The sequence below is a fragment of the Coregonus lavaretus genome (genome assembly GCF_964263955.1).
Source record: "Coregonus lavaretus genome assembly, chromosome: 1".
In the NCBI taxonomy this organism is placed as follows: domain Eukaryota; kingdom Metazoa; phylum Chordata; class Actinopteri; order Salmoniformes; family Salmonidae; genus Coregonus; species Coregonus lavaretus.
The window spans coordinates 30,123,705-30,141,268 of NC_139988.1; the positions used below are offsets into that span (position 1 = coordinate 30,123,705).

Consider the following 17,564-nt stretch of genomic DNA (forward strand, 5'->3'; position numbering starts at 1 on the left):
GACGGATGGACATGTCCACCAGCTGGTCAAAGGATAGAGTGGTGTCCCTGCATGCCAGCTCTTGTCGAACGTCCTCACGTAGGCTACACCGATAGTGGTCGATGAGGGCCCTTTCATTCCACCCCGCATCCGCCGCTAGAGTCCGGAAATCCAGGGCGACCTCCTGTGCGCTCCTCTTCCCCTGTCGGAGGTGGAACAGACGCTCCCCCGCCGCTTTACCCTCAGGAGGGTGATCGAACACAGCCCTGAAGCGGCGGGAGAACTCTGCGTAGCTGATGGTGGCGGCGTCTATTCCCCTCCATTCGGCGTTGGCCCACTCCAACGCCTTGCTGGAGAGACAGGAGATGAGGGCGGAAACGCTCTCGTATCCCGAGGGCGCCGGGTGTATGTACCCGGCTGCGGTGCCATCATACGCCCTCGGGAGCGAGAGCCGAATCCCACTGGACTCCGGAGCTGGTCTGGTGGGGCTGGCCGATGGTGGTGGTAAGGTAGGAGGAGGTGTGGGCACGCCTCCCCTTTCCCATCGGCGCAGGGTGTTCATCACCTCTTGCATGGCGGAGACGAGTTGCTGGATCCTGGCGTCCTGGCAGCTGACCCGATCCTCCAGCGACTCGGTCGCCGCCGCTGCTCCTGCTGACTCCATAGTATTGGTGTGTGATTCTGTCACAAGCTGATGTGGATGCGGTGTTGGAGTCAGGCGCAGGACACAGAAGCTCAGTCAAAACGACTTTACTAGTCAACAAGACAATACAAAATAACGGGCCTCAAACACTGGAGGCGAGCGATTACGCATACAGTGCGTAAATACACTATAAACACGAGAACAAATACCATACATCAACGGACAGGCGGACAATCACACACAACTGCAAACAAAACTAAAGGAAACTTATAGGTGACCTAATCAATACATAATACGAAACAGGTGCACTAACAAGACAAGACCAAACAAACATCGAGACATCAAGCGGTAGTAGCTAGTACTCCGGGGACGACGAACGCCGAAGCCTGCCCGAGCAAGGAGGAGGAGCAGTCTCGGCGGAATTCGTGACATGAAGCGCCTCTGGGTTTAGAAACTCTTTGGCACAAGTGTGCTGCTCAGAAGGCACTTATGCTTAATTTATTATGACTTATAGTGTTCTTCACGGGTAAAGCACCACTAGCTTGGCTGACAATAGGCTGTGTGTTCGCTGTAATGAAAGTAACGGCATTACTGGACCAGCTAGACTGCTGCTGTTCAGCATTTTTGATGGATCTTATTGTCTGGGGTGAAGGCCAAGGGCCTATCATTCTGTTAGAGGGGCAGAGAGCAGCTCTACTCAATGCATCTCAATATTCAGACTCTTTACCCCAGCCTAGTCCCAGATCTATTAAGTGCCACCTTGCACTTGGTCATCTTTATGCTAAATGCCAGCGACCATAGGAGTTGGGCTATACAGCACTTGAGAGATCTAGGTCCAGGCTAACTTCAGCCAGCCTCAACTCCTTCAGTGCTCACAGATCTGAAATGACTGGATAGGTATAAGCTAGATGGGGATCATGGCATGTTGTTGTTGTTGTTGTTGTTGTTGTAACCCAATGGTAAATTTATAGAAGTTCCTCCACCATGTTTTGATTCTCCTATCAAGGTCTTTTCAGATGTTTGAATAATGAAGGGATGCGAGACTAGGTGAACAACCACACCACTAATGTTTGTCATTTAGGATTATGTTTTGTTCTCTAGCAGTAATGGTGTATTACACCGCTATAAATCACACGACTGCTCAGTGATGACTATCAGGTCTTTTATTTAGCAATATTTGTTTAGTTTGAATTTCAGTCCTGAGGAAAAGACTAGGTGGTCTCAGATTTGTTTAGCCTGTGTTCATGGCTTAGGCCATGCCATGTACTGGGTGGGATTCAGAAGGGCACAATGTTGCAAAACATTTTTGCAAGGTATTACAAAAAATTCTCATTAGACAAGTTCAGGGGTGTAATCATTATTCCAAACAGTTTCAAAATGGAATGTTTTGCAACTAAAACAGGAGTTTCTGTTGGACAAATTCAGGTATGTCCCTCCCCGTTTTCTTCCGCTTTCTTCCGTTTAAGAAACCTTTTACAACAGAATTGGCGTAATGAATACACCCCTGGTAGTACCTCCCTGTTTAAAAATGTTTTCGTTCTATTGACCACGACCCTGGAGACACTTTCTGGTCATGTGACCCAGCAGCCATTGGCTCACTCCCCAGAACCCTGGCCCTTGGTGCCACTGCCATGCATGGCCTTGTTGTGAGAGACAGACCCCCTAGCCAATCAACAGTGGCCTTTTCTCTCTTTATAACACACACACACACACAAATATACACACATATACACACACAGTTTGTTGCTGAATTCAGACACAAAGTGAGAGGAGCTGACGGTGGGTAATACAGAATAGCAGATGTAGTATTATTTTTGGAATGTAACAGTAATAACCTTCCTTCTCCAACAGCCCCTGAAGTTTTATTTTTCTCCTCGAAGTGAATTCCTTGCATCAGATCCATAGTTTCAGAGTTGTCAAGATCTTAAGATAGAAAGTGTTTGAAATGACAGAATCCGATTCCTTACATTTTGGGTTGTTGGTGCATTTTTAGGTAAGAGAATTCTCTGGGTTGCAGCATACATTTTTTTTGTCACAGTTGACTCTCTCTTCTCTCTGATAAGAATGAGGGGAACACTGTCGGGGGGGGGGGGGGGGGGGGGGGGGTCAGAGAGAGAGGGGATAGGAGCGGAGATGAAGAGGGAGAGGAGGCCAACAGGAGATGGAGAACGAGGGTAGACTTGATAAAGGGAGATGATGAGAAGCTTCAGAGTTGTAGAGGGGGAACTAGGAGGATAGAATGATGAGAGGGGAGGTGGGGTGAGTAGTGGAGCCCCCAAGGCAGAGCCAGGGTTCCCCTGACCTAGTTAAAGACATGGGGGGAGTCAGGAAGAGGAGAGGAGACAAGCCTTTGTTCTAGTAGCCGTGACTGTCTACCATCAGCTCAGCTCTCATGTTACTATATCCTACTGGATCTCTACTATCATTACACCCACACACTCTAAGTAGTAGTAGGCTATAACTCACCTCTGGGTAGCTACAGTAGCTAGTGGCTTCATCTGCACTTGAGGACCATATACATTGGGGGAAAAAAGTATTTAGTCAGCCACCAATTGTGCAAGTTCTCCCACTTAAAAAGATGAGAGAGGCCTGTAATTTTCATCATAGGTACACGTCAACTATGACAGACAAATTGAGAAAAACAAAATCCAGAAAATCACATTGTAGGATTTTTTTATGAATTTATTTGCAAATTATGGTGGAAAATAAGTATTTGGTCACCTACAAACAAGCAAGATTTCTGGCTCTCACATACCTGTAACTTCTTCTTTAAGAGGCTCCTCTGTCCTCCACTCGTTACCTGTAAGTCGCTCTGGATAAGAGCGTCTGCTAAATGACTCAAATGTAAATGTAAATGTTACCTGTATTAATGGCACCTGTTTGAACTTGTTATCAGTATAAAAGACACCTGTCCACAACCTCAAACAGTCACACTCCAAACTCCACTATGGCCAAGACCAAAGAGCTGTCAAAGGACACCGGAAACAAAATTGTAGACCTGCACCAGGCTGGGAAGACTGAATCTGCAATAGGTAAGCAGCTTGGTTTGAAGAAATCAACTGTGGGAGCAATTATTAGGAAATGGAAGACATACAAGACCACTGATAATCTCCCTCGATCTGGGGCTCCACGCAAGATCTCACCCCGTGGGGTCAAAATGATCACAAGAACGGTGAGCAAAAATCCCAGAACCACACGGGGGGACCTAGTGAATGACCTGCAGAGAGCTGGGACCAAAGTAACAAAGCCTACCATCAGTAACACACTACGCCGCCAGGGACTCAAATCCTGCAGTGCCAGACGTGTCCCCCTGCTTAAGCCAGTACATGTCCAGGCCCGTCTGAAGTTTGCTAGAGTGCATTTGGATGATCCAGAAGAGGATTGGGAGAATGTCATATGGTCAGATGAAACCAAAATAGAACTTTTTGGTAAAAACTCAACTCGTCGTGTTTGGAGGACAAAGAATGCTGAGTTGCATCCAAAGAACACCATACCTACTGTGAAGCATGGGGGTGGAAACATCATGCTTTGGGGCTGTTTTTCTGCAAAGGGACCAGGACGACTGATCCGTGTAAAGGAAAGAATGAATGGGGCCATGTATCGTGAGATTTTGAGTGAAAACCTCCTTCCATCAGCAAGGGCATTGAAGATGAAACGTGGCTGGGTCTTTCAGCATGACAATGATCCCAAACACACCGCCCGGGCAACGAAGGAGTGGCTTCGTAAGAAGCATTTCAAGGTCCTGGAGTGGCCTAGCTAGTCTCCAGATCTCAACCCCATAGAACATCTTTGGAGGGAGTTGAAAGTCCGTGTTGCCCAGCGACAGCCCCAAAACATCACTGCTCTAGAGGAGATCTGCATGGAGGAATGGGCCAAAATACCAGCAACAGTGTGTGAAAACCTTGTGAAGACTTACAGAAAATGTTTGACCTGTGTCATTGCCAACAAAGGGTATATAACAAAGTATTGAGAAACTTTTGTTATTGACCAAATACTTATTTTCCACCATAATTTGCAAATAAATGCATTAAAAATCCTACAATGAGATTTTCTGGATTTTCTTTTCTCATTTTGTCTGTCATAGTTGACGTGTACCTATGATGAAATTTAAAGGCCTCTCTCATCTTTTTAAGTGGGAGAACTTGCACAATTGGTGGCTGACTAAATACTTTTTTCCCCCCACTGTAGCTTGGTGAAACCAGACTGAACGCTGCGCTCAACGTGATGTGAAACCAAGCATATCAGTTTGAATGCCAGGCTACTTATTTAAAGACCCACTCCAGATATTTTTTTACTTTCCGTTTTGAAAAACAATATCCCAAGTATTAATACAGTAATGTACGCACACTAAGGGTGAAAAATACCTTTTGCGCAAAATAATGTAATTTTAGAGACAACTGCAAACTTCAAGGAGTAGGCCATTCAAGAAGTTGGTCTGATGGGTGCACTCTGTCATCGGTCTCCCCAATTGCCTGCGGGAACAATAGAGGAGAAATGGTGAACAAAAGAGGAAAGCCCCCCCCCCCCACACTTGTGCCATGTCATGAGGATACCTGGACCACCTATTGACATTTGTCTTTTATTAAGTAAATCAGGTGATAAATCAGGTGAAAATGAGACTGGAGTGCAACTTTAATGGCCCTTCATTGAATGGGTGTGACAGTGCTGCAGCAGTCTCAGCTCCAGTGGCTAGTACAGGCCTAGATGTTGTTTCATGGCTTCAGTGTGTTTGAAGGTGTGTTGAGATTGCAGTAAACTTCCAGACTGTCAGGATAGATATTTACATTTAAGAGGGACTTACAAATTGGTGCATTCAACTTAGGATAGCCAGTGGGACAACCTGTTATTTTTTTTATGGGGGGGGGGGGGGGGGTAGAAGGATTACTGTTATACTATTCCAGGTATTCCTTAAAGAGGTAGTAGGGCTGTGAACGTTTAAACGAAATTGGGATCATTAACATTAAGAAAAATGATCAGTGTGTGTTCAATCTTCGGTCTGTTGCGTTTACAATATTCTAGGCCCTGCTTTACAGCTTTTGATTGCTGATAGATGGGCCTAGTGCGCAGTGTGCCTGGTGGCCAACCTGCCTATACTGTACCCCTCCCTCTCCGTCCCTCGCTCGCTATGAAAATATGCAAGTGTTTGTGTTCTCGGCAACTAATCAGTCTCCTCCATTCCAAAACTACTGAATCTTAAGAGTCGATTCCTAGCGGAAGATGTTTTCTTTCTACTAAATGTCTTGGTAAGTCACAGTATTTAACAAACTTTTAAGTGCTTTTTTAGGAGAGGGTAGTCTGGGCACAGGCAGCTCGAGATTATGTGATTGACAGTTCTGGTCGCCTAGTGATGAACGTCAGTCCCGTTTCTGAAGCGGCATTCCTTTACAGACAAGTAAAATGTCAGTTCAGAGGAGGTTTCGTGTCGGCATTTAAAAAGACGTAGTGTGCCCTTATAGACAAACAAACAGGCCGTAGCCGAGGCGCTTTCAAGGGTATATGACTGTGGTAGATATAACTTCATTACCCAGCCCTAGCGGTCATACATATGTAATATGCCCATTATCCTGCATTGTGAATTGACGTGGAGTTTTATGATTTATCTCGTATTTAATTTGAACTTTTTCTCCCCAATTTTGTGATTACGATCTTGTCTCATCGCTGCACCTCCCCAACGGGCTCGGGAGAGGCGAAGGTTGAGTCATGCGTCCTCTGAAACATGACCCGCCTAGCCGCGCTTCTTAACACCCACCTGCTTAACCCGGAAGCCAGCTGCACCAATGTGTCGGAGGAAATACCGTTCTGACGACCGAAGTCAGCCTACAGGCGCCCGGCCCGCCACAAGGAGTCGCTAGAGCACAATGAGCCAAGTACTGCCCCCCCGACCAAACCCTCCCCTAACCCGGACGACTGGGCCAATTGTGCGGGATTGAACCCCAGGCTGTAGTGATGCTGCAACACTGCGATGCAGTGCCTTAGACCGCTGTGCCACTCGGGAGGCGATTTTTCTTGTTTTAATGAAAAAACGATAAAATAATTGCTGTTTTAACATTTAAGCTACATTTTCCATTTGTCACATCCCTAATCTGTAGGAATGGGACCTGGATGTCACATTGCAACGCTCAAGGCTTGACAATGACTGACTGACTGGCATAAGGTGGGTTCTCCAAGGTCGCCTTCAGAATTCCTACACTTCTTCATAAAGTGTGCTTTGCTCACTCACCCTCAGTGATTTAAAAGCATTGGCTTTTGGTGAACGAGTGCACACTTCGGGTTGCATTCTGATTCCCCACACTTGTTCCTAAAGTGTCCATTTACTCACAACCCCCTCATGGCGCGTGCACACTTCAGGATAGAAGGGTAGAGAATTGGACTGTCTGCAGCCTAAGTGCCGACCACTAGATCTTTTGCAGCTCTTAATTCATGCACTATTTATTGATGCTGTCAGCTTGTTTACAAATGAACGGCCTGGCTGAAAGAGGCTAATGTCTAATTCCTATGGATGATAAAAGGCCTGTTGGAGAGGTCTATCGCTGCCGACCCTTCCACCACCAGATGGCTTACTGCCATTCAATATGCTATCTATTCTGCCTCATTGGCCTGCTAAGAGAGACTTGGTGTAGACTATGTCGCCACTACTCACATTATTCAGAATTTCATTCATTTCTATACTCTTTCGCAATGTCCATGCTGTATGTTATACCATACTCTATCTTTGAAGTGAGAACAGCGTAGGAGAGGCCAGCCGCTAGCGTTTTGGACAAATTCAATCTGTAGTGAGCGGTGACTATTACATAAAAGTGATTATGGTCTAAACAATGTGGCATGACATGCTGGTCCGAGAGGGGATGAATAACGGAGAATCTATTTATTTTAGTGTTCTGGGGCTGGCTTTTTCAAATCACACATCTCCCAGCCCTGTTTAATCCCTAGCCCCGAATAAACGTTTATTTGTTGTATTGGTTAAAAAAAAGCTGAGGAGCAAGAGTTCTAGTGTAAAAAAAGAAAAAAGATCTGTGGTTCACTTCACACTAGTCTTCAAGATCTGACACAACTTTAGAAAGTTGTGGCCTACTACTTGTAAATGCATGTGGGAAGATGTGTGTAAGAGCCGCCCGCCTGCCTTCAGTGTGCAGCAGAGGTGTAGTAGGCTCTGCGTGGTTCTCATGTCAAGCTGCTCTGAATGTGTTCCACAGTGGAGAGCAGCAGCAGCAGAGCGAGCAGTGAGCACAGAGCTTCAGGGAGTGTCAGAACAGATTAAAAGCCAGTCTCCTCTCTTCTACCCCCATTTTACTTATTTTCTCTCTCTCGCTTGCTCGCTCCCTATATATACACAGAGTCTCAGCGAGGGAGAGATCCTAGCTAATGAGGCTTGGCCTTGTCTGATCTGCAGGGTTGGTGCTGTAAGGACTTTAGCCGGCACAGCAGGGTGGGAAGGACACAGATGGACATCTGGGATAGTGGGATTTGATCAATGACCTCTTGACTTTATCACTCCCCTTGGTGTGTGTCATGACTAGGTTTTAGAGGACACACTTTAATTGCAGTCTTATAGATGCTTGAAATGTGACAGAGATGCATCCTAGTTGATCACAATATAGCTATTAGGCTGTTTATAACCAGCTATTGTATATCTGTGTGGCTTCTTAATGCTCTAAGAGCACTAAACGTTATATCTATATATGCTGTTCTATGGCAAACCTTTTAATTTATTCTTATAGATGACACCACCAATGGCAGCTAATTCAATCTTTACTGAACAGTAAAAATCCCAAAGTGGAACACTGAAAATGACGACATTCTAAGAACTCACTCTACACTCGACAAAGGGTTTAAACCCATGATATGTTTACGTGGCCCTTTAGAAAAGGCAGTCAATTTGCTACTGCAGCTAGAGCTGTGATGTGCAGCAGAATGACATATACTATAGCCCCCCTATGGATTCCTCTACATGAAATATCCTGGGCTTAGCAGTGTGCAGCACTATGCAAATAGGACATCATTGTCCTGAGTGCCGTCTCCATGTGCTGCTTGACTTAGAAAGGAGAAAATCACATTCTAACCGTGACACTCTGCTTGACTAGCATGGACATACAGGGAATATACATCAAAGCAATGTACTAGGTGCATGGAGAGGGGACATGAATAAAGAGGAGGAGTCCTGAGTTAAGAACTAGGAGTCCAGAAATACAGGAGGAAATATATGTACACTACATGACCAAAAGTATGTGGACACCTGCTTGTTGAACATCTCATTCCAAAATCATGGGCATTAATATGGAGTTGGTCCCCCTTTGCTGCTATAACAGCCTCCACTCTTCTGGGAAGGCTTTCCACTAGATGTTGGAACATTGCTGCGGGGACTTGCTTCCATTCTGCTACAAGAGCATTAGTGAGGTCGGGCACTTATGTTGGCCGATTAGGCCTGACTCGCAGTCAGCGTTACAATTCATCCCAAAGGTGTTCGATGGGGTTGAGGTCATGGCTCTGTGCAGGCCAGTCAAGTTCTTCCACACCGATCTCGACAAACTATTTCTGTTTGGACCTCGCTTTGTCATGCTGAAATGGGAAAGGGCCTTCACCGAACTGTTGCCACAAAGTTGGAAGCACAGAATCGTCTAGAATGTCATTGTATACTGTAGTGTTAATATTTCCATTCACTGGAACTAAGGGGCCTAGCCCGAACCATGAAAAACAGCCCCAGACCATTATTCCTCCTCCACCAAACTTTACAGTTGCCACTATGCATTGGGGCAGGTAGCGTTCTCCTGGCATCCGCCAAACCCAGATCCGTTCTGCACTTACAGTTGACTGGGGCAGCTCTAGCAGGGCAGAAATTTGACAAACTGTCTTGTTGGAAAGGTGGAATCCTGTGACGGTGCCACGTTGAAAGTCCCTGAGCTCTTCAGTAAAGCCATTCTACTGCCAATGTTTGTCTATGGAGATAGCATGGCTGTGTGCTCGATTTTATACACCTGTCCGCGACGGGTGTGGCTGAAATAGCTGAATCCACTAATTTGAAGGGGTGTCCACATATGTTTGTGTGTATATATAGTGTATTTTTCCATTTATTTCATGCAGATTTGTATTGGGGTATGAAGCTCATGTTACACTATTAATTCATCATCGATTTGACGAACCAAACCAATCGTTTCAAGAACGACTTCAAGGAGAAGCGCATATGATTTTGGGATGATTTCCTTTTTTACTGATTACTGATGTCGTCTCTCTTCTTCTTCCCCACATCACTCGATCTACAGGCTCTACATACAGTGTTCTGTCCACCATGCCCTCAGACTCTGAGAGTAGCAGTTCCCTAAGCAGTGTCGGTAAGTATGGGGCCAAGACGTGTGTGTGTGTGTGTGTGTGTGTGTGTGTGTATAATCCAAGTCATGGTTTCGGTAGTCTCAACGCCACGCAGTGCAGCTTTGTTTATACCAGAATAACCCCACTAGTCCAATAAGACATCATTCAGTAAAGACTCATTAGTGCTTGCCAATGTTCCCTACGGCAGCCCAGCTGGACCCATGCCAATCTCTCTCCTTTCTCTCCTCCATGAGTTTAGTTCACCATGCTACCTCCTTAACATGCACACTCACTTACTCACTCTTGCTACCAGAGCTTGACAGGGGTCCAAATGACACTGCGCGTCACTGGCTGTTACATAAACCCTTAAGGGCCCAACCTGGTGCCAAGGATCCTCTGAGTTCCTCCCTGGCGCTGGCTCTGCCGGTCGGTCTGTCTGTTGGCCAGGCCCGCTCCTTCTGTTTCTGTTCTGGGAAGAGTGGGAAAGAGGGAGGGAGGGAGGTAGAGAGAGAGGGGGGTCTGCTGTCTGTCTGTCGGCCTCCTTGCCAGGCCCGCTCTTTCTGTTTCTGTTCTGGAAAGAGGGAGAAAGAGAGGAAGGAGAAGGGAGGTAGAGAGAGGTAGAGAGAGAGAGAGGTGTTTGCTGTGAAAGGGGGAGATCCAATAATTTAACCTATAAGTGGTCGCAAGGAAGAGACACAAAGAAAGGTAGCTGTTTTAAAGTATTGGGACACAGCCCCGAGCATGGAAGATATTTTATAACCGTGGCTAAGGGAACACGGCTAGAAGGAAATTATTAATTTAAATAGAAAGTAAGCATTTCACGGTAAGGTGTACACATGCTGTATTCGGCGCATGTGACATACAATTTGATTTGAATATTAATCTTCTACTCAATGACTTACAAAGACCTTTGTATTTTTGAATGACTGCACAAATGCATTGGTTAATGCAATACTATGAAAGTGTCCTAGAGACTCTGCATAAGCCAGCCAGACAGAAAGTACCAGGAATATGTTTTATTTAATCCAATATGCTGCTTGTCATTTTCATGTCAGAGATTACCAGCATTGTTGCCATGTGAATCTGAGGTTATTCTTGGAAATTGTAGAGAAGATTGTCATGGAAAAGATTAAAGAGGAATTTCATATCAGACAACCGCTGTTCTAAAGCAGTACCTTGGTAGTAAATTTGTTCAGAATGTCTAGGACAAGGCCTAAACCACTTCAGACCTTATGTGCGCAAAGAGCATTGTACTGTATAATGCGCTACAGTTTGTTTTGTTGTAGTCCTGTGTTTGCTGTGATGTATTCAATCATCTTTTACTGTCCCAGTCTACTGGTGATGGTAACTGGGTTTTTCAGGAATATTACACTTAAACCCAACATAATATAGTATTCAGGAGAAGTTGACATAAAGTTGCATGAGGTTTAAGTGAGTCTTGGGATTTGTGTGCCTAACCTCAACCTTCACATGAATAATACTCATGTCAACATAATATTCTTGCAAAGGTCAGATTCTTGTGTAAGTACCTAACTTTTTTAACTCAAGTCAAATGTCAGCTGTGGCAGGCCTATGCAGCTGTAATAGAACTATATTCCCCCAGAATAAGACACAGGAGAACCAGATCAAGCATCATGTCCAGTTAGAATCACCTCTAATACAAAGGACTGAGCTTATAAAATGTATATACCCTTATGTGTGTGTGTGTGTCTGTGCTTGTTTGTTTATATTGTGATGTAAGTGTCTTCCTCCCCTTCCTGTCCCGTGTATTCCGGTGGCAGTGAGCTGCTCTTGCCCCTGGTGACATACTCACTGTTGCAGGTTCACCCCCCGGTACCGGTAACGGCTCAGTCTCGTCCCCGCTCCCAGCCATCAACGACAACCGGCCAGCCGGTGACAACCTGGACACCATCCTGTTCCAGCTGCGTCAGGTGACCCGTGAGAGGGACGAACTCCGCAAGCGCCTGGCCCTGGCATCGCCTGGCACCACCTTCGACGACTGCAGGTACAAACAACCCCCCCCCTACACATAAGTAGAGTAGATCGTCTTTATACTGTACTATACACCAATGTCTCCATGCAACAAGTATTCAAAATACAATATTTAGACAGAGCATACATTCCAGCTAATCATAAAAGTTAAGGTAGCCTACAACAGAGTAAAAAAAAAATATTCAGCCATTGTTGTGTTATCTTTAAGCACCTGAACTACATCACATGGTCTGCTATGATAGACTGACTGCAACACTTGGTTAATTGCTGTCTGTATGGGTCATTACTTTGAGGTCAGTGACCTGGTGGTTTATGATTGGTCATGTTTACACACACTTTTATAAAGCCCTCTGTTTCCTGAAGCCATTGTACAGAATCAGGAGGGATGCACAATAGTGAGTTCATCTCTCACAAGCAGACATGTACCCTCAGGGAAAAGGGTTAGGGTCCGATGATGATATTAGGAACGTTTGCTAAACAAGTTAACAAACTGTATGTACAGACACGGCTATGAAAAGTAGTCTCTAGAAAGTTGCGTAGGCCTGCGTCTGACTTGAGTGCATTTATGCGCTACAGACGTTTTCGTTAGAATACCAATTTTCGGGATGCCTCATGGTCTGATAAACAACGCTGTAGCTCGGCCACCTTCCACCGCAGATGCCGAAGGCCACTGTTGGCGGATGCAGTGGATTGAGACGCAGCCCAGGCAAAAAAAACATATCTCTAGCTTAAACAGACGGATTTTGATGGGTATTTTTATTCTTATGCTAATTCAATTTCATGGGGGGGGGGACAGGGACATCAACTAGGGGGTTAACTGACATTGGGCTGATCTTGTAGACAAGGTCTCAGGTTGATGATGTGATGCATTACTCCACTCATGTCGTTGTTTCCCCAAAGGCCGAATTCCAAAGCCAGCCACGACTACGAGCGTCTAAAAAGTCAGTGTACGAGGGCCATGGCAGATCTGCAGTCTCTACAGAACCAACACACCAAGACTCTGAAGAGGTGTGAGGAGGCCGTCAAGGAGGCTGACTTCTACCAGTGAGTACCACCATCATCAACACTGATTGGGTTGGTTGGTTGGGTTAATCGATTGGCTGGCTGGCTGGCTGGCTGGCTGGCTGGCTGGTTGGTCGGTCGACTGACTGACTGGTTTGTTGGTTAACAAAAATACATGAATTGTCTGGGGAAAGGTGGACATTTAGTAGTCCTTGAGTACACTGCCCAGCCTAATGTCAGGAATAATCTGTTAGTTCACTAACTGTTTCTGAATAGACTGTTGTAATTAGATGGGAATAATGAGAGGTTTTATGGAGTCATTGTTTTACTCATTTACAGACGGGAGAAGTGCCTGGTGAACATTTATGTGCTAATGGTCTGTTTCCATTTAACTGGAATAGGGATTACCTAAATGTGAATTAAGGAGTTGTACAGCAATATCTTTTATAGTCAATTGTGAATGAAGTCGTATCAAATTATGTTCTATAGGGCTACCAAACCCAGCACTAAACCTACAATATGTCTAGCAGTCATGCTTTTAATCTGGGGGGGTTTCCTTTGTACACACTTACTAGAGTAAACATAAACTCTAACAGAGTACCACACATGTACAGTTTTGCAAAGTTCTTTAAGGACAATATGTGGTAATCTGTGGCATTAAATCCAGGCATGTAAGGTGTGGGTGTGCGCACACGCACGTGTGGGTACCCAGTGAGACAGATGAGTGAGATAGATTAGGATTATCGCTCCACTCCTGTCTCTCCATCAGGCCTGTGTGTGATTGTATGGATGGATGTAAGCCCCTGTCGCTGTCTGTCCAGGAAAGCAATCAAACAGAATGGGTTAATCTCCCTCCTAACCTCTGTCTGTATAGTCATTGACTTACATGTTCCTCCCTCCCCCAGTGAACATATAGTGCAATCAGTACTTATCGAATAAACTCAATTCAGGTCTGCAGAGAGGTTAGTCCGTACTTTCACTTTAACCTGCCTTTTGCAGACATAGCCTAGATAATGCAATCTGCTGTATAACTAATGTAACCTCATGGTAATCACAGCCCCTGTTTTGCTTTGCTACCAGTGTGTTTTTGGGCAGGCGGGCCGTGCTTCCAGCCTTCATGAAGAATCTCCGCTTGCTTCTATTTAGACCTTGTTATGATGTGCCATCAAAGTCAGGAAACTGTGTCTTCCCCTCCCCCAGTTTTGACCTCTCCCTCTCTGTCTCCAGTATTCTCCACAGTCGTGTGTTAGGAGATCAGTCTCAACTGAAGGAGGAGCTGGAGGTGTTGAGGAGAGACAACACTCAGCTTGTCAGGGAACACAACCACCTGAAGCAGAGCTGTGAGGAGCTCCGCAGGCTACACAGCGAGGACCAGAAGGAGGTGGCCGACATGAGGCTGCAGCAGCAAGAGGTACACACACACACACAAGGTTGCTGTGACCTATACTGGGTTGATGTGCTTTCAGATACCCACACATCCCTGGAGAAGACTGCTGCGTTGGACAGGACGTGCGCACACACAGACACACACGGCTGGGAGATGCATATTGAGCACTTCTGTAAAGGGCAGTGCTGGAGGACAAGGTCACTGGCTCATGTAAAGGGCATGTAGGCAGTAGGCACATTCCCCTTGTTCCTACTGCTCCTCCTGTGTTCACAGATCTGTAAGTTCAGGAGAAGTGTTTAAACTCACCAGGATAGAGTACTAGGTCTCCATCTCCTGTAAAGGCCACACACACCTGCATACTGCCCTGGGGTCACACCTGCTCCCACAGTAATCATCACAGACTCCAGCAAGCCTTACATACACCACACGCTCAACCAAACACACAAAAACGGCAGGGAGGTTGATGCATTTTATTTGATGATGATTTTGTGATTGTAAAGGGCCAGCAAAAGTGAAACCTAGGGGCTAGTGTACACAGGCAGAACAATTCTGATATTTTCCCAATTATTGATCTTTTGACCAATCAGATCAGATCCTTTGCCAGTAATTGGGCAAAATATCTGTATTGGGCTGCCTGTGTAAATGCAGCCTAGTAGTATTGAATAGTCCATATACTGCAGCGGCTCACTGTTGCCATCTGCTGACCAACCGGTGTAAAATGAATCAATGCTCAATCTGGCTTGGTTCTGGTTCCGGTGGCTTGGTTTGGTTACAACATGCTTGAGAAGAAGTAAATAATCTATCACTATCACTCCGGGATTTTTTTTTTGTATTAATTAAATAAAGTAACGTTTCGACAGGAAGCTTCCTTCATCTGGGTTTCAGCATGGTGCTTGAAACACCAAAATTGTTTTTTTTTATATGTCAACTGTACATAATACACTGTTACGAACCCCGTGGCTTTAAACGTCTAGGGTGGATGGAGAAGAGACCCGTAACATAAATCATGCAAATTAGAATCGTGACATGGAACAGGGAGAACAAAAACTACACGACAACCATAAACTACCGTCAAACATAAAAGGTTTATTTGTGAACACACGGTAAAGGTTTGGGAAAAAGGGCTGAGCAGGACCCAAGAAATGAAACAATAGTGTAAAACACCCCTAAACTGATCTTGCCTGCCTCAAGAACCGCTAAACTACTGCTAATCATACAAAAATACAGTGGGTGGTCCGCTCAGGTCTAACTAGTGTTTATAGACAGTTTTCTTTTTTACGGGTAATGTATGCCCTTTTCCCCGAAACACAAAGTTACCAAACAGAGTAACCAGCAAATGAGTGAGTACACAGGACACCACAGTATCCATACTCACATACGAAAAGTAGTCTAGCAAAGTTACCAAACAGAGGAACCAGCAACTTAGTGAGTAAACAAAACACAGGACACCACAGTATCCATACTCACATACGGAAATAGTCTCTAACAACAAACACAACTGACCGGCTTTTAAACAATGGGATGTGTGATTGAAAAACCAAAAACAGGTGATGCAATGCAGAGGAATGTTCACTGATTGGTCCACCTTAGCAATCAGCAGACACCACAACGACCACCAATCAGGAACATACAGGACACCTGTGATTAGGGCAGAAGGAGAGGAAAAACACAAAAAGACACAGGTTACCTGTATCCGTAACACTCCCACCCTTAAAAGAGCAAACCACAATGGTTTGCGACACACATACCATCACAACACCCAAAATTCAAAAATCATCCTGACGGGATAACAAAAAAAACCTAGATCATTAAACACGAGACAAAGCATCTGCCAACACATTATCCAACCCCTTTTTGTGGCGGATCTCCAAATTATAATTTTGCACTACAAGTGCCCAACGCATAAGGCGTTGGTTCTGGTTGTACATCCGGTGGAGAAAAACTAAGGGGTTATGGTCAGTATACACTATCACTGGTAATGCACTGGAACCAACATAAACTTCAAAGTACTGCAGAGCTAACAACAAAGCTAGAGCTTCTTGTTCAATGGTGGAATAGTTTGTCTGACATTTGTTAAATTTCCGTGAAAAATAACAGACAGGATGGTCCACTCCACTCTGGTCCGGCTGCAGTAGAACAGCACCAGCACCTCTGGCACTTGCATCTACCTCCAGTTTAAACGGTCGTTCAAAATCTGGCGCAGCAAGAACAGGAGTACTACATAAGAGTGCTTTAGCAGTGTTGAAAGCAGTACGACAATCTTCAGACCATACAAATTTTCTCGCCGGACTGAGCAAATCCATTAATGGAGCAACTACCGCAGAGAAATTTTTACAGAAACTACGGTAGTAGCCAACCATCCCTAAAAAGCGGCGTAGCTCTCTTCTGGTGGTAGGTGCGGGAAATGCATTTATAGCTGAGACCTTGGCATCTAGAGGGCGCACCTGACCACGGCCGACCTGTTCACCAAGATAAGTAACAGTGGCCTTCCCAAACTCGCACTTTGCTAAGTTCAGGGTTAGAGAAGCGGTTGCTAGACGTTCACACACTACCCTTAGAGTGTTAACATGATCAGACCACTCAGTTGAATAAATTACCAGATCATCAAGGTAAGCACTACAATTAGGAACTCCAGCCAATACTGTGTTAACCAGGCGTTGGAAAGTGGCTGGTGCGTTCCGCATCCCAAATGCCATGACAGCATATTGTAGAAAGTGATCTGGGGTCACAAAGGCAGAGATGTCGGAGGCACGTGAGGTTAACGGCACCTGCCAGTAACCTTTTAGAAGATCTAGTTTGGTTACATAAGTAGCAGCACCAACAGTATCAATACAGTCATCCAGTCTGGGTAACGGGAACGAGTCGGGCACTGTGACAGCATTGACCTTCCGATAGTCCGTACATAATCTGGATGTCCCATCAGGTTTAGGAACCAGAATGCACGGAGAACTCCAAGGACTTGAACTTGGCATAGCCAGGTTATTCTCTAGCAAATAACCGACCTCATCCCTCATTATCTTTCTTTTAGAGACGTTGACACGATAAGCATGTTGCTTGATAGGTGCAGCGTTTCCAACATTAATGTCATGTTCTAACACATTTGTGCATGTAGGAACATCATTAAAAAGACATGGAAAGCTGTGTAATAGTCTCACAATATCATCTGACTGTCCGTCCGTTAAATGAATCAGGCTTGACGGGAGAGACAGCAGCATCTCTGAATTGGGCAATCTAGCACACTGCTGCTGAGTATTGCGC

At 45.3% G+C, this 17,564-nt stretch overlaps 1 protein-coding gene across 1 annotated transcript in view; it reads left to right on the forward strand.

Moving 5' to 3' along the window:
- Positions 1-17,564, forward strand: part of LOC311134734 (disks large homolog 5-like) — a 76,257-nt gene that overhangs the window by 23,224 nt on the left and 35,469 nt on the right. Inside the window, exons 2-5 of the mRNA XM_084168507.1 lie at positions 9,880-9,948; positions 11,747-11,930; positions 12,818-12,961; positions 14,147-14,330. Coding sequence (XP_084024633.1) covers positions 9,880-9,948; positions 11,747-11,930; positions 12,818-12,961; positions 14,147-14,330 — 581 coding nt within the window. The remainder of the gene's footprint in view (positions 1-9,879; positions 9,949-11,746; positions 11,931-12,817; positions 12,962-14,146; positions 14,331-17,564) is intronic.